General features: G+C 46.6%; 1 protein-coding gene across 1 annotated transcript; it reads left to right on the forward strand.

The window, feature by feature from the left end:
- The first annotated feature begins 6,535 nt into the window (after positions 1-6,535).
- CORO2A (coronin, actin binding protein, 2A) lies at positions 6,536-25,959 on the forward strand. The gene is made up of 11 exons (XM_009880778.1): positions 6,536-6,736; positions 11,983-12,099; positions 16,830-16,979; positions 17,518-17,697; positions 18,386-18,502; positions 20,242-20,346; positions 20,686-20,782; positions 22,586-22,698; positions 23,801-23,891; positions 24,191-24,462; positions 25,828-25,959. Exons 1-11 carry the CDS (start codon positions 6,536-6,538, stop codon positions 25,957-25,959), a joined length of 1,575 nt encoding a protein of 524 aa, XP_009879080.1.
- Positions 25,960-26,366: the final 407 nt, after the last annotated feature.

Consider the following 26,366-nt stretch of genomic DNA (forward strand, 5'->3'; position numbering starts at 1 on the left):
AACTGCTGAGCCAAGGGCAATATAATTGTGTCTTAAAAAAAAAAAAAGGAACAAAAGGTCTTGCAAGCAGCAAACTTACAGATCAATTTTAGGTCAATTCCCTTCTGGTCTTCCTTGCACGAGCTGTTGCTGAGTGTGCTGCTGCATTTGTGACTTAACCTGTGCATACACAGAAACAGTAGGGATAGTTGCAGGCCAATTATTCAGTGAAGCCTGCACTCTGTACTGCACATTGAAGACATCTCCAGAGGTTTCTGTGCCTCAGGGCCCCATTATGCTGGGGCAGTTGTCTGAATCACTACTGCTTGCAAAGGGCTGGACCAGGGAAAGTTTCCACAGTCAGTTTGGATTCCGGCAAGACCCCTGTTCTTAGCACGTGCAACTTGCAGCCCTGACCTCACTTTCTTTGTCTCCTTCTGCTATATTCTGGACCTTGGGCAAGAGATAAGGACCTTTCTATTTCAAGGCCAACTTGCATGAAGGTTCCTCTGCTCTGTAGTGGAGGCTCTCCGCACAATCAGATCTGTCTTTCAGGGTGGTTCACGTTGTGTCCTCCTTCTTCTAGCTCAGAGCCAAGCACCCAGAAATGCCTGTTGTGAGAGGTTTCAGGCAATCATTTAAAACTATCTCTATGTCCTTGCTCTATCTCTTGCAGTTGCATTATCCAGCTTAGGGAGGCAGAGGTGCTGCTTCCTCTTTTATGCCAGCAGTGAGGAACTATGAAGCAAATGGATGCATTTTACTACAAGTCATGCAGAGCACTGCATATTCTTTCATGAGATGATAATGCTCCCAGGACTAGAGTTGCACATCTCAGTGGGAAGAACAAGTCTAGGAAACACTGTCCAGCCTGAAAAAGCTTGCACTGATTGCCCGCTGCAACCTGGTAAGCAGAGATCTGAGGAGTGCTTGCAGGGATCTCTGTATCCTACTCCAGGACCTCTTGCCAGCTTCAGAAGAAAAATTTCCATAATGTTCTTTGTTGGAAGAGGTGGGAGTGACAACCGCAAGGTCCTAGGACTTGGTCTTTGAGAGCTGGTTGAGGGCAGGATAGTGCTAAGCACATTCTTTGCATCAGCTCTATGGTTAGGAACATATGGATACTAATACAATCTGCAGTATCTCCATCCTGTTACCCTCTCCTACCAGAGAGAAGCTGGTGATACTGGGGGTTAGGTCAGGCTGATGGGGAGGGAAGGCAGGAGGCTGATTCTTGGACTGCAAAGACTGTGCTGCCTTCCTCCTTTCTTTTTCTAGGATGCAGAGGGCTCTATGCCATGCTGGTGGACGACCGGTCCCTTCATCCATCCCTTTCATCCTTTTGTCAGTTCAGCATCAAACTCTGTGTGAGGTAGTGGCACTGGAGTCCTGAACAGCAAGTGAGGGAGAATCTTTTACCTCTTTGACCAGATGAGAGGATCCAGACCTCAGGTCCAGCTGCTTCTCAGGATGGGGATATGCTGCCCATGGGCACTGCCCAGTGTGCAGGGATGGTCTGCGTGCCTCTGCTGTGGGCACCCTGGCTCCTTCCTGGCCCACAGGCAGGTGGGGTGAGCTAGGGACTCCAGAGCTGTGGCTTCAGGCCTTACGTGGTGCTGCACACCCAGGATTTTCAGGACCTTGGGCTCTGGCCATGCTGGCTTGCCCTGCTCAGACAGGGCTTTGCAAGGAGACACCCTCTGTACACTGGGGCGAGCCCCCCAGTGCAGGGAGAAAGTGAACCCCGTTAGTCCTAACAAACATCCAGGGAAAGCATATTGTTAAGGGACTATGCAAAACAATTAATTTAGGGCTCTGTAAAATTCACTAACATGTTTTTCTTTTTTGAGGTGACGGTGCAAGTCTTTGCAACGAAAATACACTCCTGTCTTGTTGACAAAATGTTGGGGTATTTTCCCTCACTTTCTCTCCCCCATCCCGTATACCAGTTGCTATTTGCACATTTTTGAAAATGGTTGCCCCTCCAAACAGCAGTTTTCATGGAATGGGGAAGAAATGCGTTGTCATCACTCTCTATCAGAGGAACAGGTGGGAGGGCTGAGCCTGCAAGGCAAACTTCAAGTTTATTGGGTTGAAAGTCCACATCATATGAATGTGCATCTTGGTATGTTGACAGGGGCATTTTTAGGCCAGTACAAGGTACACATGGCTGAGATCCAGAGGCCCTAAAATCACAAAATAGTTGAGGTTGGAAAGGATCCCTAGAGATTATCTAGTCCAACTCTCCTGCTCAAAGCAGGGTGAACTAGAGCAGGTTGTTCAGGACCACGTCTGGTCAGGTTTTAAGTATGTCTGAGGATGGAGACTCCACAACTTCTTTGGACAACTCATGCCAGTGTTTGACTACCCTCACAGAAAAAGAATCTTTTTGCAAGCTGCACCAGAACAGGTTCTCTGAGACCTGGATGGGAGATGCTGAGAAAACCATGTTTCCTACCCTTGCCTGTCCACAAGCGTTTTTCACACAGCTCTGCCTTTGTTGTGGTGCTTTCTGCTCTCCTTTTTGCAAGGAAGGGAGCGGAGATGCCTCTCTTCCCTCTGGCCAGTCCCCAGGCTCCACCTTTACTCCTGGAGGGTAGACATGGCTTGCAGTCATATTGTCTCTCCGAGGAACACATGTGACATTGCATCAAGCACAATGAGCACAATGAAGGGTGGAGGGTGGTCAAGATGGTTGAAGTACCAGATGGGGAGTGAATAAACCAACACCTTCCTTTGAGGAAAGTAGAGGGAGGAGGAGGAAAAGTGGTGGCTGGAAAACCTGCTGCTTTACCAAAAAAACAAGGAAGAGACTTGTCGCTGTTGTCTGAGGCCCCTTCTGTCCTGCCACGCAAGCACAGGAGCTGAGCAAAGAGTCTGGGACAGGACTGCTGATGGAAAAGGGCTACCAGTGGCCTGTGACTGGTTCCTACATTGTCCTGACAGCGGTGGAAGGGCAGATCTGGGCAAGCTGCATGAATGCAGGCTGAACTGGGGACCTGCTTGGGGGATAACACTTTCTATGCTCCTATACCTATACATCCATCTATGTATTCAGTATTGGGCCTTACATTCATACACAACACAGCATTTGGTGAGTTTAGAGCTCTGGTGAACAACTAGGAATGTTGACCTCTTTCCTCTGCAAGCATCTTCTTGTAGGTGCCATAGCTTGCACTGTCCAATAACTGAGATCTGTCAGAACCCTGGCCGTGCTGTTCGCATTAACAGACAGGTGGAAGATTGTCTCTTGCTGAGAAACCACATCTTTTCAGCTGCAGGGCTTGTAGCAGGCAGGCTGTGCACACAGGGGCTTATTTTACTTAGTGAAGGTGTGTCCTGGTTTGAGGTAAAACAGAACCAATTTTCTTTTCAGTGATTTTACTTTTCACTTAAGTCTCTCCTGACCAACTAACTGTCTGAAATTAATGGCATATTTTTCAGACAGTGTCCACTTCTAGCAGATAAGGTCTGATGTTTACAGTTAATATGAAGGAATGGTATGCAGAGAGACTCTTGCTTATACTTATTGCTATAACAATCAAGATCAGCTAAGTTTGCTGTTTGCCCCGTTGGAGGGTCGGAAGCAGAAAAGCATAGAGGGGTCGCACCTGTGGGGAGGAACGGACAGGACAGGGGACCCAAAACTGACCAACGGGGTATTCCATCCCATCTGCCCCACACTCAGTATAAAAGCAGAGGGATCAAAGGGTCAGCCTTCTTTCTTCTGTGGCCGGTGTCTGAGGAGGACTCTGTTCATCTGCCTTTGATCCTGATCCATGCAGTTCTGAATCCAGAACTGGAATCCAGTTCACGTCCGTTGCAGAGTCCAGTCTGGGACTTTCCCAGTGCCTGCTGGTGACGTGGTCATCATCTTGGGAGCTTGATACTAGTTTCATATACATTGTATATACTTCATTATTTTCTTATTAATATTATTATATTTTCTTATTATTATTTTACTATTAATATTTCATTAGTTTTAGTTTCTTTTTCAATCCATAAATCTCTCTCTCTCTCTCTCATTCTCCTATCCCTTGGGAGAGAAGTTAAAGAGAGCATCTGTCATTTATTTTAGTGGCCAGTCCAGCCCAAACCATGACAAGATGTGAGCTTTTTCAGTTGCAAATTGTAAAGTTTCAGTATGGTTTCATGGCACTGTGCCCTTGGTTTTCTCCAGTTCAGCCTCCTGTTCAGAGCAGGACTATTATGAACATTAGATCGAAGAGGATATGGCTTTGTCTAATTGAGTCATGAAAGGATTTCCAGAGACAGAGACGTATCACCACTCAAGCAATCTTGAGGGCAGAACACTCCTCCACACTCCTTGCATACAAGTTTTTCCTAATGTCCACATGCCTGCTTTATATGGGATCAGCATCTCCCACTGTATGAGATCAGTCTGTTGATACTGCACCTATTCAGGCTGTTTTTCACTGTATGTTATCCAAGAGTTTTTTCTTTTAATGCTGAGCTTTCTGCTGTGGCTGCAATTCTGTCAAGAGGGACACTGTTCCGCTGGGATTGTCTTTGCCAATTTTATGATATTCCCAGTCATATCTTGCCCTGCTGTCTGAATTGTAGGTGCTTGGAAATCCATTCCTGTGGCAGCTGAACCTTAATTCTACAAATTGAAACAGGAGAGAGCTGTCTTTCCTAAGCACCATCCGAACTTCGGCATTTAATTCCTTTTATTTCCTTTATTCCTTATTCACCATTACCATTTTACAGGCATCTGTAAAAGACATTTGCATGTATCTTGCTCTGTGTTCCTGCTGTCCACAGGAATGATATCGCAATAATGAGTATCTTCCGTGTGCTTGGTGACTCCTTTCTGCAGAGGAGCCTTGAACATCCAGACCACACACTCTCTCCCACCTCAAGAGCAGTTTAGCTAGATGTTTCTTGGAGCCGGGCAATTAATTTCCTTTTGGAAAGACAATGTTCGTGCTGTAAGAAGGAACTGCTGCATCCAGACAATACAGGGATTTTTTTTCTCTGGTGTGAGTAAACCTAACCACTAAAGCTGTAACGAATGTGAAGTTGTTTGAGAACACTGCACTTCTGGGGCTGTTTGGGGAGCCAGCCAATTGCATATAACATCCACTTTCTTTCTGCCTGTGAACATCTCTGCTTCCAAGATTATCTTCCCAGGGCCGCTGCTTTCTTTTTCAAATAACTTGCATTTCTTCATGTTTGTTTGGGATAATTAGCTCTCACTGCATCAGAGATCCTTTGCACCTAATGTTTTCTGCACAAGAAATTTAATCAGCTAAGAATATGGACAAATGCAGAGTTAACATAGGTAAAACATAGCAAGGTAAAAGTGAGCAATGAAAATGACTGTGAAAGCAACCGGTGAACTGCCAGGACTGATTTTTTACAGGCATGTGTATTTATTCAAGGTGGGGTTGGCTCTGAGCTGTGCCAGTAGATTGGGAGGAGGCAGGGAATAGGACAGGACTTGTGTCCTAGCACTGTTCACAGCCCAAATCTTCCAGTGTGACGTGGGATGTGAGCTTTGTGGATCTTTATGTTGACGGATGCTTGTAAAGCTGCAGTTCGACTGACCAGGATGAAGCAATACGGATTCCTAGCACTTAATAGTCATCCCATAAGGATGCAGTACCATGCCAGCAACAGGTACATTTTGGTTTAGAATTGCTTAGACCCCTGCTTGTCAGGTGATGATGCACTTGGCTTTCTGCCATTGAGTACATGCGCCCCTTCAAACTCTTAGCCACATGAGCGAGCAGTCTAAGTCTTGCTGAAACTCAAAAGCTGGTTGTTTGGGTTCCCCTCTCAAAGTGGAGTATTGTTGATCCAGTGTCACCAATAATACCATTCACCCAATGCACGTTAAACAGATCAATCTGGGGCGAAACCAAGCCCTCTCCCAGTCTTTGCCCATACTCCCAGCTGATTGCATGTATTTCATTTAAACACCATTTAAAATGCTGTCTGTCAGAGTGCTGTGATGCAGTTATACACCAGACATGCAGTCAGTGGGGAAAAAAAGCAACAAGTGACTATAACTATTCCTATGATCTGTTGAGCCTCTTTTTTCCCCTTATGTGAGCAAAATTTAAACTTGTTTTTGGTTCCACACCACCTGAGGGCTAAATGAAGCACGCATCCAGACTGGCTCGTTCACGCGTGATGTTTCAGGCTTTCCTCATCCAAGATGTTGTATCTTTCATGCTTCCCGAGGTCTGTGCTACTGGGATTCATCTCCTCTTAAAACATGCTACCATGTGGCCGTGTCCCAGTGATAGGGACTGCCAGCCCAGCTGGCTGGTGTTGGAGACAGATGTCTTTTCTCCCTTGCACTCTTCTTTCTCCATCAGAGATGTGCAATGGGTGCAAAGACAGGTCATGCCAAAAGGGTGAAGACCAGCAGAGAAAAATGTGGCTGCTGCTTGCTGGCTGGGTGTTGGTGCAAGAAGCCCACATGGGGAGGGTGAGTGTATGCTGGGGAGAGGGGAGTGGGGGTCTGCAAGCCTTGCCGGGGCGGCTGGTCCTTATGTCACAGGGCGTTGTGTTTCTCCCCTTGCAGATGTCGTGGCACCCACAGTACCGCAGCTCCAAGTTCCGCCATGTATACGGCAAAGCTGCCAGCAAGGAGAAGTGCTACGACTGCGTGCCCATCACCCGCAACGTCCACGACAACCACTTCTGCGCTGTGAACCCCCACTTCATTGCAGTGGTGACTGAGTGTGCGGGTGGGGGGGCCTTCCTCGTCATTCCCATCCACCAGGTGAGCTCTGCCAAGGCCAGCTGGCTTTCACAAGCGCGTCGAGAGGCTGGAGGGGAGCTGGGCTTTCTAGGGAGCTAAATTGCACAGATGATATTCAGTTAATGCTGTTGCCTGAATTGCAAAATGATGGAAGGGGCCCCAGATGCCCTGGGAGGTGATTCTTGTGATGTATTTACTTATATGTCTTACTTAGCTGCTTGCAGTTTTTTAACACCTTCCTTCATTTCATATCTCATTTGCCTTTCTTGTATAATCAACAGGAACTGTGCTGCTGAGCTGTTTGTCTCCTAGGAGAAATTGCAAATAAAAAAACAGTTAGTAGATAAAGAGGGCAAAAACTAAAAGGTGCTTTAGTGGCATGACTTCAGCTGTGGCCAAAGGAGAATATGGTACGTTTTGCTCTACCTTCTCCTTTGTGAAAGAATGGAGACACAGCTATCAGGCAATGAAGCTCTTAAGCTTCAAGCACTTAATGCTGGAAAACCGTCCCTTTCAGAAACAAATGCCATGTCTATGGGTTTTGATGACTTAGGGATCTGATGAGAGGGAGAAGCTGGCTGGCTGATGTTTATTGCTTCAGAAAAATTAGGCATGCACTAATGCGGATTAACTTCCGTATGAGATTATGAGCTCTCTGGAATCAGGGCAGAACAGATGAAAGGCAAAAGTTCAGCCTTTAATTAAAAGTTAATTGATGGTGTTATTGCAATGCTACTTTTTCAATGTATATTTGCTAAGGATGAAAGTGAACTGGCTATGCTTGAAGAACCTAGTACAGTTCCTGGCCCTTCTAGACTTTGTTTATTCAGCTCCTTCACCGCTGGTGCTGTTCAGAGACAGTCCTTCTAAAATTAACCACTACCCTGTTTTTCTTGGCTGAGTCACTTCTGCCCCTCGACCGTCATCTGTTGAGGCTGAAGAACTTGTCTTTATCACAGAGCTGCATCTGTAAGCAGGCACCTGGTGACTGTGGGACATGGGGTGGGACCCAGCTCTCAAAGTGTTGGCAAAATGAGCTGAAGGTGCTTGCAGTGCTTACTATAATTCTTCTGTCTTCTCACCTCTTCTCAGCTTGGCTAGTCTTTAGTAGCAGTTCTTCCATTCTTAACACCTGCTCAGATACTCCACCCAGATCTGAGATACTGCTTGCAGAAGTCAAAGGCATGGTAGAACTAGAAGATACAGAAAGGGATAATTAAAGTGTGTCAAAGAAAATATGAAACTGCTTTCATGTGAGGAAAGGCTTTGTGGGTTAGGCCTCAGTCAGTTGGGGGGGGGGACGGGACACACACGACACAAATGAGGGAGATATATAAAACTGTGAAGAGGGTAGGGAAGAAGTGTAAAGAGCAATTCTTCTGGATTTGTGTGGTGAAGGGGATCCTGGAGACCAGGGAGCAGACCGTTAGCAGCACATGTGAAGGCTTGTGCAATTCAGATGTGGAGCTCCCTGCTCTGGATGTTGAATTAAGGCAGAATTAAGGTGTTCAAAACAGGATGGTGTTATGGATAGGAACTGTTTTATGAACTGTATTTGTTCAGATGTAGGTCCCCCGGTTCAGGCAGTCCCTCGAGGGTTGACCTTTGGTGGTGGATCAGGGAAAGGATGTGTACATGCCGTGCTTTGTATAGCCATTGTCTGCATACCTGTTCCTGACCCATGCTGAGGGGGGAGAGCAGCCTCAGCCACCCACAGAAAGGGGTTCCCTGAGTCTGGGAGCTGCGACACCAGTTACTTTTTCTTGTGATACACTTCCAAACTGGTGTCATCTGGTGAAAAGTGACAGCTTTCAAGTTGTGCTCCTGGTGGTGTTATTTGTGGCTGCCACCTCCTCCTGTGGTAGTGACCCATGGTAGACAGTGTACTGGGCTTTTGGCCTGTGCCCACAGCTGCCTGGCACCAAAGGCAGCCTGGTCTGGAGACATGTGCCTAGGACAGTATTGCCCTCTCATGATGGACAGCTGATCTGTGGTTACTTTTGACTGAATTGACAGGGAGCAGCCACATTCCAAGCATGCCACAGTGTGGAGGAAAAGCCCAAGAGCCAGGATGCATTTACCCAAAGTGGGATACAGTAGCTGGGACAGGGAAGGCTGCACCTTCTGGGGAGGATGAACAACCTGCTCAGGTTGCTGCTTTTGTCCCTACAATCCTTTTTTGAGTTTGTTCTGCATGTACTACTGGAGGGGCTGCCTGCCTGAGGATGCACTCGAATTCAGGCTCAACCTTGCTCCATTTAACCATGCTGCCTTCCGTTTTTGTTGTGGTCCTCTGCTGCTGAGTCACGGACAGCAAGCTCCCATCTCTCCTTGAATAAATACCGCTTCTTGCCTTCTGCACCATTCTTCCTCTCTGAGAGCCTGGGCGTGAGGTAGGGTTGGGAGCGGCGGGGGTTACGTAGGGGAAGAGTTCTTTGCCATAGATACCCTCCTTTCAGCAGGCTTTTGCATTCAACCTGAAGAGGAATTAGTTGAATATTTGCCACTGCTTGGAGAATGGTCTTCTGTGGCAGGATGCGCCAGTTTGGTCCTCATGAAGATGTGCCATTGAAGCCAGCTGGGTGGAACGGCAGCACATCTCACCAGGGAGGGAAGTGGCCGTGGCCACAGGGGCTGCCTGGTGCCCAGAACAGACTGGGTGCCTTTGTAAATTGTGCAAGTCTGAGGAGACACGGGCTCAGTGACTGTAACTGGGAGATGAGCTGCTTTCACACGGTGTGGCCTGGGTGTAGCGTGGTGTCTGACACGGATGTGTTGGGAAGTGCATGCACTGCATGCCAAGGAAGGACCTTGACTCAGAGACAAATTTTGTGGCCTTCCTTTCAAAAACAGAGGTCTGCCTTTTTCCTTCTCCGGTGACCAGACTTGGTTGAGACTGCATCCATCTATTCCTTTGCAGCATAAAGCAAATGGGTAGCAAAACGAGAACAAAGTCCCAAGAGACGGGGATATATTTGTGTCCAAGACTTTGCAGTCTCCAGTCCTTCAATGTGTCAGCACCAGGTGTGAAAGGGAGGACATCTGTGATTCTCTAGACTTCCTAGACACAAACCCGCTGCCCTGTCTCTGGGTGGAAGAACTAGGAGATGAAACCTGTGATGACCCCTCAGGCCTTATCTAACTGATGTGAGTGCTGTGCCATGACGTGACAACAAAGTGTGTTAGCGCCCTTTGAAGAACACCTGAGAGGTGGGGCTGACCCATCTCATGGTAATCCACTCTGTATGAATCTGCTGGGAGAGTTTTAACAGCTATCCCACTAGAAGTGGTTTTTGTCAAGGAACTCCGAGTTTGGCTACTTATCAAAAATGCTGGGAGTTTAGAAAGCGAGTGGTTGAAAAATTACTCATTTTCAAATTTCATTCTGCAAATAACTGTGGAAGTAAGGTACCTCTGCATGAATGACAACACATCTAGTTATTGAAATAATTTTTGATCTGTGGAATGAAATTTCCCCTGCACATGAAGACCTTAACTTCCATGTGCAGATGCGCATCTGAGACTAACAGCCCTACCTGTCATATATATTTGTTGGCCGCCTGGGGGTTCATGCGTAGTGGGTCCTGCTCTGTCCCAGGGCTGCAGGTTTGCATTGAGGCAGGTGGGATTGGTGGCCAGGAGGGCAAGGACTCCTTTTGCAGGGCCAGTTGAGCCTGCTGGGGACGTGGGGGTAGGAGAACCTTGGAGGATGGGGCAGAGCGCAGCAGACTCCAGGCAGCCTGGGAGTCTCCCGAGTGGAGTGGGGAGCAGACAGGCAGCCAGCTCTGGGAGGGGACAGAGTTCCCATAAGGGATCAAGGGATCCCTGTGGAGCTGGCTGCCCAGCCCATTGAGTCGCCAGCTTGAAACCAAGCCCTGAAGCCTACAAAAGGACACCGTAGGCGGGGGAACGCTGCTTATTAAAGGCCTTTTATCTCTCTTCTGCCTTCCCAAGTCACTTTGCATTGTCGCTGTTATAAAAGGGAATTGTTTTAGACTGTAGTCTAAAAAAGCAGAGTCTTTTACATTTCAAAGACCTCTGGTTGTTCAGTTTAAAGCAGGTTAGTCCCAGTCTATGTGACAAACTTTCCAGTGAAGCCAGAATAGTTACACATCGTGTCCTGTTCTGCATTCAAAACTGTACAAATTTTCAAGGCTGGGAAAATTGCATCCTAGCTGCATCCAGGTTAGGGCCAGTCCCCTCTGCTGTGCGCTCTTGAGGACTGCCTCTGGAGAGGTGCAGGAAGTACACCAACAGAAGTGTCTGCTTTCCAGGAGAGCATGCATTTGCATTTATTTTGATTTACGAGTCTTCCAGGTGGGATAAAAGTAAGCAGGTAAGCATCACCAGCTTGCCACCATGTCTCTCTCCTTAGGTGACCGGCTTTTGGACAGATGTCTGGGATGCAAGGTGGTTCCTGGAGCTCCCCATACTTCTGCTCCTGACAGGGAGAAGCGAGTGCTGCTCCAATGTGAATAAATTCCCCAGCACCCTTCCTAGCACATATTAAATATACCGACTTGACTTTGTAGCAGAGACTGTGCCTGCAGTATGGGTTTATCCTGATGCAACACAGCCCCCATGTGGCGCAAGGCCGTCAATACTCCTTAGTGCACTTCGTGCAGGATTTCTACCACTGAAGACACCGTCCAAACATGGCATTTTCTTTTGGGAGTCTGGAATGCTGATTGAGTCCGGTGACTGGCTGGATTTGAACGCCATCAGAGAGAAATAGATAGCTTGTTGGAAGAAAAACTGCATTTGTAATTTGTGTCACATGTCTTTTTGCTTAAAAAAAAAAAATGCCAGCTGATTGGGCTAAAAAATAAAAGCTAAACCTTTTTTTTTCCCTGCTTGTAAGAAATGTCTTCCGAAAGAGATTCTGGATTTTTTTTTCCCTCAAGATCTTTAAAAAATGTGAAAGATTCACCTCATTCATAAGTGTTTCCCCTCTAAGTTTTATCCTGGTGTCTGAAGCAAATACTGTCTTCTATCTTTAGCAGTCTTGCTGCATGTGTACAGATTTCTTGATAGCAGTGTGTACTTAGGAAGGCCTGAGGACTTCTTTCCTTTCTTTTTGGTGGTATCGTAAAGACTTGCCTTGCAGGGACAGTAAAACCCCTTTCTCAGCAGATAGAGAGCACACAGGGCATTTGGAGCATAACAAGCAGAAGGAGGTTTCTTGCTGGAGCTGGCCTGGATCTTCCTTGAAAATGTCCCATAATTCCATGGCTCACCTTAGGTTTGATGATATTTGTTTTTTCCAGACAGGCAAGCTTGACCCACATTATCCCAAAATATGTGGGCACAAAGGGAATGTTCTGGACATCAAGTGGAACCCGTTCAATGACTTTGTAATAGCTTCATGTTCAGAAGATGCCACAGTAAGTTTACTAACTTCTACTCTGTGTTATTACCTGCCTAATGTGCTTTTTGGGGAAAGACATAAAAAAGAACCCAAAAGACCCATGGATGAGGTGTGAAAGCATATATATACACACTTATAAAAAAGTCAGGTAAGAGTAAGATTCCTGTCTTTCTCTTGAAGTCAGACCTGTGTGATCCTGTCCATATCATGTGCCAAAATCAGTGTGAGGAGGAATATCTGTTTTGTGGGGGCTTATGTCTTTTTGCGTGCACTGCATGAGAAAAACAGAATATGAATTCATAATGGAATGACTATTCAAGTTTGATTGCTGTGAAACTCTTCCTTTACTTGAGAATAAAAGCTTTGACACAACATAATCTGGAACAGCTATTTCAGATTAATTCCCTGTAGAGCAAGTTTGAGCTTGTTCCTGCACTCAGTTACTATGTAAAGTCATGCTGGATCAGTTATAAGGTATCTAAGGAATCTGCATCATATTATTCTGCAAAAGGCATAAGTGAAATGAGCATTTTCCTACTGAAACCACAGAAAGACTCCAGAGGTGCAAAGGTTCATGCTAATGCAAAAAAAAAAAGATACCGAATACATCACATCAGGTTTAAGTTTTAGGCAATAAGTGGTTTGGTTGGAGTTAGTATAATTAAGATACAGTCACATATTTTACTTCAGTGAAGGTGCAGACTAGTAATTAGGAAATGAAAGATTCAATTCATGTTTGTGGAGGACAGTTCAGCCTGTATTTACCCATTGTTCTATCAAAAGTGTGACATTGACTTCTGTGGTAGTGAGGACAACTGACTAACTACTGTGCTCTTTTCCAGACATCCCACATGTGTTTTCTCCCACTGTGTATATTCACCCTCGGCCACACAGTGTGAGGGAGGTTTCCCTTGCTGTTTCCTCCATCCCTGGCTTGGTGAACATCCTCTGCCATTTCAGCTCTACGAAAAATCACTCTTGAATTGGAGATTGAGGGTCTTGGAATTGTCCTTCCTATTTAGTGACTTGCCTTTGCTTCTTTGGATATTCATGTCTTTTTTGAAGGCTTCGTTCAGTTTCTGGGCTGCCTGTGAGGGGTTTATTTTATCTTCCAACCCATATGCCAGGTTTTCATGCGTCTCAGAAAGGACTTGTGGCCATAAGGCACCACCATGACCTCTCTTTTGAGCCTCAGATGAGGAATGAATACAAACTTTGAAGCTTCCTGCTGTAGTTACAGAATCAGAGAACCATTCATGTTAAACAGCACGTTGGGCGGTCTCTACCCCCACCTCCTGTCCAGGTCTGTGGAGCTGAGTCTTGAAAACCTCGAAGGATGGAGATTTCACCACCTCTCTGGGCAACTTGTTCCTGTTCTTCACCGCTCCCATGGGGAAATTTTTTTCCTTATATGCAGTCAGAACCTCCCCATTGTAGTCAGTGACCACTGTATCCTATCCTCCCACCCTGCACTTCAAGACAGCCTGGCTCTATTTTCTCAGCAGTCTTGTAAGTATTGAAGGCTTCCATCACTTCGCCCTGAAGCTGTCTTTTCTCAAGGCTGATCAAGGCCATGTCCCTCAGCTTCTTGCAGGGCAAGTGCTGCAGCCTCCTGAGCATCCCGGTAGCCTCCAATGGGCTCACTTAAGTTTATCAGCATCTTTCTTGCACTGGGAGGTGCAAAATTGGATGCAGTATTCCAGCTGTTGTTTAATGATTGCTGAGTAAAGGGGAAAATTGCGTCCCTTGATCTAATGTCTATCTTGCTGTTGCTCCAGACCAGCATGTTGCTAGCTTTCATCCCTGCCAAGACATGCTGCTGGGTCATATTTATTCTATTGTCAATCAGGACTCCGGGATCTGTGCAGAAGGGCTGCTCTCTGTCAGCTTTCTTTTCCAATTTCCTACAGAAACTTGGCACTGAATCATTCTCCAGGCTAAAGAATGGGAACACTGAGCTTGGCACTGGTCTCAGCACCAAAAGTTGTTCTGAGAAGTGTTGCTGTTTGTGACTGTACTCTCTGTTTTTGGTACTACACTCCCATCATCATCCTGGCACCAGGAAACAGGATTTTAGAGGTCACCTACACAGTGACACAAGGACACCTCTTCCCTCCCTGCTAACTAGTGAGGGCAGCAGACTGTGTTTCTTAGTGTGACTTTCTTTCCTGGTACCTGGTACTATGGAAGTCACTTAGTCCAAACCCTGCTCAAAGCAGGTCAGTTGAATCAGGTTGCTCCAAGCCTTGTCCAGATGAGTTGGGAAAATCTCCAAGGCTGCAGATTCCCTGGCCTCACTGGCCCTTCTTCCAGTGGTTGAGTACCCTTCTGGGGAAAACTGGGATCCTCTGATCTCCAGAGAGTGCCCATATTGCCATTTTTGTCCATTGCCTTTGATGCACTTCCAAAGAGCTTGGCTCCATCTTCTCTGTGCCTTCCTGCAATATAGTTGAAGGGCACCTTTGCCTTCACCTCCTGGAGCGAACAAATTATTTTTCCAGCTCTCCTCAGGTTTGCTGTGCTTCTGTCCTCTCCTAATCTTAATGGCTGCTGTTGGACTTACTCCATGGAGTCAACATCTGTCTTACTTGTCCTGGCCTGTACTGGAGAGCTCAGATTAGACATACTGTTGGGACATCTCCACAGCAACACTTTATCCTGTGAGAAGTCTGAGGAAGTTTTTGGGGTCCCAGAGGCATCTGTCACTTCCACTGGGCTGGACATTAGAGACAAAGCCTTCCTTGCAGTCTGTTGTTAAAGGCATGGTGCCCTCTGCCATTTCTGAGCGTTAGCATACACAGCTGTTCTGGCTTGTGTGCAAGGATGTACCTGATTGCTCTTACTGGCCTGGATCTCCCTGGAGCTTTTAAGTAAGGCCACAAGCTTCTGTGACAATGGTGGAAATTGTCCATCACCCTTATTCCTCAGAGGCTTCTTGGCCCTTAACCAGCCTTTCTGGAGCTTGCCTTAGTGGTACCACAGCTATCTTGTGGTGTGCAGCTGAAACGTGTAGGGTGGTACTTTTCGGCACAGGAGGGGATGTGTAGTCTCTGTGAACACTCAGTGCCCTTTGCAGTTCCCACTGCTGCTTCAGGCAGGCTTAGGACTGAGGCCAGTGCAAATGGCCGGGGGCTGAGAGTTTGAATGGTACAGGGAGAGGGCTTATCCTCGTACCCCGTCTTGTTACCTTTGGCAAATCATCAGACACATATGAATTCAGCTTGCTGAAGATCTTCTCCCCTGTGGTTAGAGGGGCAAGTCTGTGCTTTTTACTTTGCTTTGTCAGGTTTTCTTCAAGATGCAGCAGGGTAGACAGCTCGTGGATTGTTCCTGCTTGGCCTGGCAGGTCTGGCTCCAAGACCTGCTTCTTCTGTACACTAAGCACTGGCAATTTCTGTCATTTAATGCATCCTTAGATTCCAGCCAGGGGCTTTTCCTTGCCTTTATCACCAGCCATTTCATAGGATGGGGAGTGAATGGTTCATTCTAGGCAGTTCTCAGTGTGAACACAACATATTTTTCACTTTCCTGATCTCTCCACCCCATTCCTTTCATGGTTGCTGTTGAAGCTGTAGAGTGTGATGCTTTCTCTTACTACTGTAGAAGTTCACGTGGAGGCTACAGGACCGCACAGTCTTTAGTTTTCTGATGGGCTTGATTCCTCACTGGGATAAACACTGTTGAGAAGAGTGCTCATGATCTTTCCCAGCAGGTCACAGAATTTGTGCCTCTTCTTCTTTGGCTTAGAAAGGTCTAATCCTCATCAGCCAAACAATAGGAGGCTTGGGCAGGTGTAGCTAATTTCAACAAACTATTTACTTCAAAGAGCATTTCCCTTTTTCTTCAGGCTAAGTCCTAGAAAAATTATGATGAGCATAGTAATTTTCATTGAGCCAAAGGGTTAATCATCTGCTACCATCCTAAATACTTGTGCTTCTAGGGTTAGTGTGAGAAAGACTCTTTCATTTTACCTACATAGGTTCAGCCCCTTTTTCAGGTTTCCTTTATTGTCTTCTTCCACGCCAGAAGGACAGAGGATTTTTGTCTTCATTCAGCATCCTTCTAGAAGAACCCAGGGCTGCAGGTAGACCTGTTATGAGACAGCACGCTCCCAGTGTAGAGTGATTGCAGTGTGGTGCTGCCCAGTCTCTCTGCTCAGGGCATCTGCTGTGTGGCCATCTGGGTGGTCTTCTGTGTACTTTGACAAATGGCTGTGTCACTGCAAAGCGTTCAGCACTGGTGCAGTTTATGGGACAAACAGTACTATGGCTGGCATCTGACCAGGGGAATTCTCAGTTCTTTTACCAGGTAGCATTGAGGGGATGACTGTTTGGATCAGTCACTGTTATCATATCTTCTGGGACTCTTTGCTGAAGTTTATTTGAGATTTGCTCGTTCCTGCTCAAAGTTTGTTAGGAGGCAAGGTCTGCAAGATCTGTGGTTTACTTCTTCCCCTTGGGAATAACTTTTCATACTTGTGCTGACAGCTTGGCCAGGTATAAGGGTTGGATTGCCAAATTAAAACAAACTGGTAGAACTGCTGGCTAAAAATAGAGGGTAAAGAGGAGTCTTCAGGCCTACAGAAAAGTAAAGATGCTAATTTAAAGGACTGGCATTCAATAAAGCCTGAAGCATTCCTGTTCGCTACCAAGGGAATAATAATACCAAGGGAATAATAGTTATTATTAAGTTCCAAATTAGCTCCTTACTCGGGAATCTCACAAAGACCTATCCTGTGCCATTTAGGTTAAAATCTGGGACATCCCCAAGCACTTGCTGACAAGAAACATTACCAGCCCGAAGAAGGAACTTCTTGGGCATGTTCGAAGAGTAGGCCTCATTGAATGGCATCCCACTGCTAATAACATCCTCTTCAGCTCCGGTTATGACTACAAGGTGGGTCTGTTCTCTGTGGACCTCTCCTGTGACATCCTGTTTGGCAGTGTGTTTTGAAATTTGTTTTAATTTCAAGCTGTAAGATAATACTACAGAGTTCCGAAACCTTCTTCAGGAAGAAATTCCTTAGTGACCCCAAAGGCAAAATGACATTGCTACAAGTTCAAATGGACTTGCTAATTTTCCAGTCTTCTGATGAACTTCAGTCTAATCCCTTCTCCTTTATTGGATTGGATACAGTATGCAATGCACATTGGTTTGGCTTCATTCTTGTGCTAGTGCAATTGTCTGCACTAAGGCTGCCCATTTTTATGTATAAAATGTGGTTGCAAAGAAAATCAGAATATTGAATGTTTTGAGTAGACACTGTGTCCCTAATAAGTAAGTACTAGGAATTATTTTAAATGCTGGAGAAAAACCACCTACAATGGTAAGACCTATACATGTAGAGAACAGAGGAAGAAGTGAATAGGGTACACAAAGTCTCCAGTTGGTCAGGCACCAAAGGGCTGATTTTTTTTTTCTCTTTTGCCACCAGATAATGATCTGGAACCTGGACACCAAGGAGGCTGTCATCTCGAACCCGGTGAAGATCCTTGACGCTCACAAAGATGTGGTCCTCTCCATGTCATTCAACACAGATGGCAGTCTCCTTGCCACAGCCTGCAGGGACAGAAAGATACGTCTTATAGACCCACGTGCAGGAACAGTCCTACAAGTAGGTTGGGTTCAGAGGTTTGTTGTCCAGCTGATCTCACCCTTTGGACTGTTTCCTCTTCTGGGTAGATTCGTTGCCATTAAAGAAGATGCACGTGTGCCCTGCATTGCCCAAGGCAGCAGATGGTGCTATTGCCTTCTAATTTTCATGGAACGCTTGCTGTCATTGTTGAAAACAGGCTTTCCGCATCTTGCTACCATGCTCCTTGCTCCCTGAAACCATTCTTGAAGTGCACTGTTTTGATAGCTCCCTCCTGTTGTCCTCTGTGTGACACCTTGGGAGGGCTTGTAGAGATCAGGTGGACAGGTAAATGCAAGCGTACGTTTGTCCCACTGCCAGGGTTGTTCTTGTTGCCTGTGCTTTGTATCTGTTGGTAAGGTGAAACACTGCTTTTTGTAGGTGTTTGCACAGATTTGTGTATACAGAAAGTCCTGCCTACAACTAATAGGGATTGCTCTCTTGGAAATATGTAAGTCAGTAGTTAGAGAGATTGATTGAGCTTTTGGGATTGGTCCTGAAGAGTTTAGGCCGCCTTTCTTGGATCACTGTGAAATCCTGCTTAATGTAGTTCAGCCAGGCTGAGCAGATATTTCAGATGTGACTGAATCAGAGGTGTCATATAATGTGAAATGTAGCTATGCAACAGGTGATGTCTCTTACTTATGCAGTGTCCTTTCTCTTCCTATAGGAAGCCAGCTACAAGTCTCACAGAGTCAATAAAGTCTTGTTCCTTGGAAACATGAAAAAGCTGTTCTCTACTGGAACATCTCGGTGGAATAATAGGCAAATTGCATTATGGGATCAAGTGAGTTGTACCAGCAATCTTAATGATACCAGCTTCAGTTTTCTCTCTTTTCCTGTCACTTTAACTTTTCTACCTGCCAAATACCCAATAATTGGTTTATAACAGCAATTCAGAAGTGATCTGTCAAATTCTTAATGGGTGATAGGTCTTACTGCTATGACACTGTTAACCGAGTATGAGTTTCTGAAGAAGCTCTCAAAGCTTTCAGCATAGAAATCCACCAGAACAAAGAGAATGCCATGCCCACTGCAGGAAGAAATAATTCAAAGGACCTTTGGGTGGTCACTGTAGCTCTGACTTAAAAACAGCTGTTACTGGTCTTACTCGCAAATTGTTACTGATACTGGAAAGAGAAATGAGCTCTAGACACAGCCTACTCAGGTGAAACCCTCAATGGAGAAAAAGATGTGAAGTGTTTTTGATTTCTGATGATTCCTGACAGTAGAGTATTGAGGTAGCGCTTACTGGTCACTTCCAAGACATGATCTCCTATCATGATGCCTGCTAGCCTTACAAAACCCTGCTCTCCTCTGCCCTTTCATATGCAGTGAGGTGCTTTTTCTTCGGCAGCATCTGTTTGTCCCTTGGTGTCAGCCACCTTGCCACATAATCTTCTGCCTCTCTGTTGTGCTGCCACCCTTTGTACCAGACAAAGCTGGTAGACCAGGTCTATGATTTGCCATTTGGCTATCTTTGGACACAGCTTCTTTGCATATGTGAGAGGCAAAGCACTGTGCTGCTGTCTGAAGGCTTTCCACAAAGCTGAGCAGTGCTCTGACACACCGTGGTCTTGCATGAGCGTTTCACTGCCTTCAGAGCTGCTGGAGGAGCTGGCTACACTGAGTTTGAGAATACAGTGGGACGGCCTGTGAGGCCAGGTGTGTGCAGCCTCCTTAGGGACAGGCGTTGGCACAGGACCTGCCCAGCAGGCATCTTTCTGAGGTCCATATCCACCCATGTCATCACATCTAAACAGAAGCTCTGGCTTTCTGAAGCCTGCAGCTGGGCGGTTCTGCAGGACAAGAAGTATGTGTTAACCCTGTGCTAAATACATACTTATGTGACAGTAGCCACAATGGCAGCCATGGGATGCCATACTCTGCCCCGTTGGTCTTCCTGACATTGCTCCCTTCAGCAGTGCAGGGATAGCTTTATATAAGATGTGCCAGCTTTCTCTATGAAGTGGTGTGCTATGTCCTCCTAGATGGCTTACCTGCAAAAGGCTGATGGGAGCTTTTGCCCTTGCAATGGACACTTTCCCACCGTGCAGCGTGGAGACTGCTTGGCTGATGTCAACTGTTCTTGTGGTGGGTGGTGCACTATTATGGAGATACTGCCTTGACTAGAGGTAGTGAGGGAGCATGAGTAATTCCGTGTGCAATGCAGACATGCCCCAAAGGCCCCTCCATCTCCTTGAGTCTGGTGGCCCACACAGAGGTGGGCAGTGTTTCTTATTGTATCTACCTGTCATCAGGTGCCTGATATGTTTTAGTGGTAGGTACTGATGTCCTGAGGTGCTGCACTCATTCAAGACCCAGGGACAGAGCACCCATTTCACACCCACAGAGCTTGGAAGAAGTCTATGCATGGCCCTCTGCTCAGGGCAGCTGGCCATGGCCTAGGATCATTATAGAGCTGCACTCACATGCTGCTGCCAGGAGGGGTTCAGGTAGGGTGTCCCTGACTTGAGGTGACTCAGAGGTGATTGCAGCTGTCTGTTTTTCCTGTATCCTGCCCAGAATGACCTTTCTGTGCCTTTACTGGAGGAGGATCTGGATGGCTCCTCAGGACTTCTGTTTCCCTTCTACGACTCAGACACCCACATGCTTTATGTTGTGGGAAAGGTAAGTGCTTTCCATGTCAGCAAATGCTGGCTTGGCTGATTCTTCTCCCAGCCTGCATCAGGCTGAAGTCAAAGGTGCTCCTGAAGCATGTTAACCTGATATGGGCTGATGGGAGAAGGCATGAGGGTGCTGCAGCATCAGGCCACATTTTCCACTGCAGGTGTACCACATTTACTGTGGGGAGGTACACTGCAGAGCCCTAACCTTCCCACAGAGGAATCTGGGGGGGGAAATACTTGGCTCATTCTCAAGCCTGCATGGCTTCTGGGGTCAGGTATTCATCTCAGACCCTCATTCTGAACAGCAGAGCCTAGCTTATGTTCATTTTTTTGCCTTTAGGGTGATGGAAATATACGGTACTATGAGGTGAGCCCTGAGAAACCATACCTGAACTACCTGATGGAATATCGTTCTCATTTACCACAGAAGGGAATTGGTGAGTGGCAGCATATGTCTAATGCTACAAAAGCATGGTGGCTTCTTTGTTTTAGAGGCTGTCAGTGTCCAGGGCTATCCAAAATAACATTTACAAAAAAAAGTGGATCGGATTCCAGTCTCCATGCAGGTTTACAGGTGCACAACAGTCAGCTTGGCCCAGCTTACTTATTTATCACAGGTGGTATTACAGGGTCCCTTGTGTGTGTCTGGCCAGAAGAGCATGGGCTGAGCAGCTTTAGCAGTCACTGCTTCATCCCCTATCACATACCGGGTCAAGGTGGAAGCGAGGATAGTCTGCATTTAAAGATGGAGGATGCTCCTTGCCCTTTATGAATCTGCTGCAAGATTTTTGGCATGGAACTCTGTTGACATTGTTTATGCTCTGGGATTTCTCTGGTAATGAGTGCTCCACAACTTAATGCCTTCACTCTTATCACTTGCCTGCCTTCTACTGTATTGGCATGTCCCAATTAGAGATAGATCTGTTGTGATTAGGTCACCTTTCTTCTGTTGGAGACCCTTGCTTATTAACCTGCCTACATACTACTCACTGTTTAACTCATTCAAGCTACAGAATTTGGCCCTCAGACCCTATTGGTAGCCCTTTCTTGAACCTTCTCCAGTCTATCCTGTAAGCCACGTTCCTCTATAGACTGACTTGTTTTTAGGACCATTTGCCACCCCTCCACACTACCTGTGGACATTCCCATTCTTCCAGGACATTGGTACAGATATTTAGCATCACTAGATTTTGTGCCTGCAGGTCTCCTTCAAAAAGCTGTTATTGAAAAGGAATAAATTAATTAAAGCTTAACTGGAAGATTTCTCCATCATTCGGCTTTTATAATCCTTCCAATGCACATCCTGATTTTAATGTCATAGTGTCTTTAAAAATCATTCCATGAAAAGTAAGTGTACAAGTGTTTTTAAAAGGCCTGAGTGAATCAAATCTCCTTCCCTAACCTGATCTGTTCTGCTGTTCAAAAATGCAGCTAAGGTTATTGCACAATAGCTTCTTTCCCAATATCGCCAGAAGAAAATACAATGTAGACGAGTGGAGTTTAGATTCGCATTTAGATGAATGCATAATATAAGGAGCAACAGTCCGTCATGTAGAACCTACTGTTTAATGAAGTCATTGGTTATTAGTAGAAAACAAAGCTTCTGTAGGACACCATGAAGCAAGGTCTCCAAGGAGAGGCAAACTCTTTTGTTAAGGGAATTGACATGGCTGTAGGCTTTGGATTGTACAAGCTTATGGGAGAGAAATCCACTGAGGCTACCAGGTACTTAGAGACCTTGTGTGCTGAGTCCCTGAAACACAGATGCTGCTGTCTGACCGAGTAGATATACACACCCTGCTCAGATTCCATTCTGCTTTGGGACAGTGTTGCTGGGAGGATACTGGGCTGGAAGGGCTTTCAGCCTGACCCATATAGCTATTCTGGTGGTGTTTTTGTGTCCTGAAACCTCTTCCTGCTGCTCCTGGTCATCAAATCCTGTGGTATCACCTGGCAGTTCTGCTCAGTCCTGGTAACTCTATTTGCAGCTCATGAGAATGAATAAGGAACAGAAGGCTTAGAACAAGAACTCTCTGTGTGACTGAGTGGCCTAACAGAAAAAAAAATATATTATTTAGCCTTGTAATTTGTGCCACTGAGCCAGTTTTGGGTGCAGACCATGCTGCTGTGGAGCTGATGCTGTGACTTCTTCTGTTGTTTGGTGACCCTTTTTCTATGGCAAATGACATTAACGTTCCTAGGGAGATTTATACTCTGTTTCTTTCATTCTATCCCACCAGGAATGATGCCAAAGAGAGGCCTTGAAGTGTCAGCTTGTGAGATTTTCCGTTTCTACAAACTGATCCCAACTAAAAGCCTGATTGAGCCCATCTCCATGATTGTGCCTCGACGGGTAAGTCATGCTCATGTCTGGGACAAATATCAGTGAAAAAGAGGGTAGTGCCTCCTCTCTGTGACTCTGGAAGGCAGGACATAGGTAGAACAAGGGATTTTCTCTCTCCTGGTCTGAGGGACAAAGCCAGTCAGTTTGTGGGGAAGTCCTGCCAACAAACCCTGGCTGGATAACTCGAGTTAGGTCTCTGTGCAATGGGCAACTCTGTAAGACATGCTCACCACCGATCTGCTCTGCTTGGGTTCAACAAGGTGTCTCTCTGACTGTCAGATCAACTAGCTGGCTGTAAACTTCCTCAGTTGGTGGCATCTGTTTGACATAATGACAAAAAACAGAGAGGGGTTGAGGATGATGTTGGGTGACATGAAAATCTTGTTGTGGTAGGAAGAAGAATCACGCAGGGAAAAGGGAACGATGGGTTACCAGGTCTCTATCCAGTGGGTGCAGATGTGTTACAGAGAGTTGTTCTGCAGCATATATGACATGACCCTTTGCTCTAAGAGTGATGTAGAAGTAAATCTCAGAGCTGGTGTGGCTAGAGAATGTCCCAGGTTATGAATCTGTAGCTAGCTGAGGTAGCTCCCATGTGACTGTGTGAGCAGGGGTACATCGTAAATGTCAGCAATGTGCCCTGTGCTTCCAGAAACATTGGAAGGTACACGTGCCTTGAATTCAGAGAAGCAGCAGAGCTAATGCTTATTGCAACTACCAGTCAGACATCTTCCTCCATTATCTCCTTGGCCAGTTTTTGTCAGCTGATGATCAGCTGATGATTTGTGACTTGTGTGCATCCTTTGTATCCACTTCTTCATCCTCAGGAACACTGCGTCTATGAGATTCAGGTTAGCCTGTGTCAGCAGCCTCCCCCAGTTTGTTGTCTGGATGTGTAAAGGCCTTACTGGCAGGAATTAAAATAGGCTTTTGGACAGAATTGTTCTGAGTTGGGGTGAGGAGGAGAGAGGCTTAGTGCAGGTGAGATTTTATGTCCGTGCCAGTGAGTGCTGAGGGGGAACAAACTTCTTTTCTCCACCACAGTCCAGTATAGTACTTCTAAACCAAAACCTTGCTGACATAGTGACTCTGAACTTTTGGTTGCTTGCAGTCGGAGTCGTACCAGGAAGACATCTACCCCTTGACCATAGGAGCCCAGCCAGCACTGACAGCACAAGAGTGGCTGAACGGAGTTAACAAAGGTCAGCACATGGAGAGCTCCCCAGCCCTTCAGCTCCCCAGGGCTTGGGTAAGCTGCCACTGGCTCTCTGGCCTGTTAACTGCCAGAGAAAGAGGAAGGGAGGAAAAGGAGAGACATAACAAATATGGCTCTAAGCTAAAATTAATTTGGTGGCTAAATTATTCACTGCTGTGAACTCTGGAAGCCTCTCCAGTCAAGTGCCTCCGTGTTTATCCCTGCAGGTTGTTTGAATGAATTGCTTACAGCTGATTTCTGAGTGTGGTTTATAAGTGCTAACCTGTCACCTGCCTCCCTCCCTAGGGCCCCTCTTGGTATCCTTGAGACCAGGCTCTGGAGCTGTGAATTCCTTACCACAGTTTCTTGAGCCAGAGCCACTCACAAAAACTACTGACGTGAGCCAGCACCAGGGTCGAGGAGGGAGGATGCTGCAGGAGGACATGAAGAAGCCAAGTGAGATTGAAGACAGCAGAAAACAGCTGAAAGCGGTGGAGAAATTGCCAAAAAATGAGCAAATGCGCCTCTCCAATGGCTTTGACATATTTGAGTGTCCACCACCAAAAACTGAAAATGAGGTGTGAATGTCTGGGGTGAAGGGTTGGGGCTGTGGGGGGAAGCCCAGAGTCAGCTGGCAAAAGGATGCTGTTCACAAGGTGACAGCATATGGGAAGGGTTTATTTTGCAGACCTGGGCCAGTGTGAGCTCTGCCAGCGTGGGCTGTCACATGGGAAGCGGAAATGTGGCCCAGCAGCACCCCAGCTGAGGGGATTTAGAAAGGAGGGAGCAATCAGTATTCTTGCTTCTTAGGCATTCTTGTGGCCCAGGCCTGCCTGCTGGCTGGCTGGGGATAAGGAGGTCCTTGTGACCTCCAGATTCTGGAGAAGAGAAGGGGGTTGATTTAGTGTAACCCTTTTATGAGAGCAGCCCTCAGAGAGCCTGGTGAGGCAGCAGGGATGCCTGTGGAAGGAGTGGGTGTACCCTGCTCCCCTGGCCCACAGCACATCCATGCAGTCTTAAGTGCCTAACCGTACTGCGCACCCTGACATGGGAAAGGGGCTGGCTTTGCCCTTTCCTTGGCAGCTCACTGCTGGGGGACAACTTGGCAGTGTGGTGCCGTTGAGGCTGGCTGCTGGGTGCAGCCTGCTCCTGGGAATGACTCCAGGAAAGGTTCTGGCAGGTCCGTGGTCTGCTTTCAGCCATGGCTAACCCCCTCCCTGTATAGTAACCAGAGCTTGTATAGTGTTAGATCTCTGTGGTGATTTGTAAATCATTAGCAGGGATGTTTGTGAGTACTTGTTTGCTTTCAGGAACCCTGGAAGGATTTCCTTCCCATAGCCATGCTTATGTCCCCTTTTCAGCTCTGCAAGATTTTAGCATCTGTAGCTTGTTGGGGCAGGAATTTCCACAGCTGAATTTCCCTGTGGTGTGAAAAAGGATATTCTTCTGCATGCTTCTGAGCTGGCACCCCAAAGTTACAGAAGCAAACCGTGCAGAGCTGTGTGCTTTGCTGTGTGCACAGTGAAAGGCCATACTAGTCCCAACTGGAGAGGACAGAGCATGATACACAGGAAAAAAGAGAATTAAAAGGACTTGCCCAAGGTCAGAGTAGGAGATGTGGCAGATCCAGGAATTTAGGCTCCAAATACTCCCTGTCTCTAGTCTCTCTTTGAGTATTCAGTGGTATGAAGGTTATTTTTTCTGATCTTTTCCATTGAATTAAGCAGATGGAGCATTACTAAGTGGTGCTGCGAAACACCTTCACTTGTAGCCCAGGCTAGGGAACAGCAGCAGCACTGCTGATGTTCAGTCTCTTGGTTGAAGGCTGTCTCCTTAGATGCTGTTTCTCTCAGAAGTGACGTAACAGGGCTGGTGGCATTTATCGGTTAAGCCTGAATTTCCTTAGTGTAAAATGTAAAAGTAAAAAGCGACTCTTCTTACAGCTTTTGCAGATGTTTTACCGGCAACAGGAAGAAATCCGTCGACTACGTGAGCTGGTAAATCAGAGAGATGTCCAAATTAAACAGCTGGAGCTGGAGCTCAGAAACCTCTGCACGGACCCAGGTGGTTACTGAGGGTGCTGGCCTGCAGCTGTTTGCACCCCTGGCAACTGGACCGGACTCCTAGGGTTTTCTCTGGGGGAAAAATTGATGCTTCAAGTAGCATGGATTTCCATGGCTTGTGGTGGTCACATTTCCCTAATCATCACCTGACAGTTATTGATGGACTTGCTGCGCTTCTTCAGGCTCCCCTTGCTTGCCCACTCACTTATGTCAGAAGCTCATGTATTAAGGCTAGTGAGAGACTTTGGAAAATATTGCTCTTCTGGTCCTGGAGAAGCCACCTGTTAAGCTCTAGGAACAAACTGTTCTGCTGCCCCTTTACATGACGTGAGGATGGGAGACTGAAGGCAGCTGCCACCTTCTTTTCCTGCCCCTGGACCCAGCAGTGCAGCTCCTATGGCTGCTGTCCTTCTGCCCTG

Source organism: Charadrius vociferus, unplaced genomic scaffold, assembly GCF_000708025.1.
Source record: "Charadrius vociferus isolate BGI_N301 unplaced genomic scaffold, ASM70802v2 scaffold240, whole genome shotgun sequence".
NCBI lineage: Eukaryota > Metazoa > Chordata > Aves > Charadriiformes > Charadriidae > Charadrius > Charadrius vociferus.

What these genes read in the sequence shown, in the direction of transcription:
- CORO2A (XM_009880778.1), top strand. Translation starts at nt 6,536, where the DNA reads ATGTCGTGGCACCCACAGTACCGCAGCTCCAAGTTCCGCCATGTATAC. An exon ending in CATGTTCAGAAGATGCCACA is followed by an intron (nt 12,100 to 16,829) that starts GTAAGTTTACTA and finishes TGTGCCATTTAG; the next exon opens with GTTAAAATCTGGGACATCCC. An exon ending in CACCAAAAACTGAAAATGAG is followed by an intron (nt 24,463 to 25,827) that starts GTGTGAATGTCT and finishes CTCTTCTTACAG; the next exon opens with CTTTTGCAGATGTTTTACCG.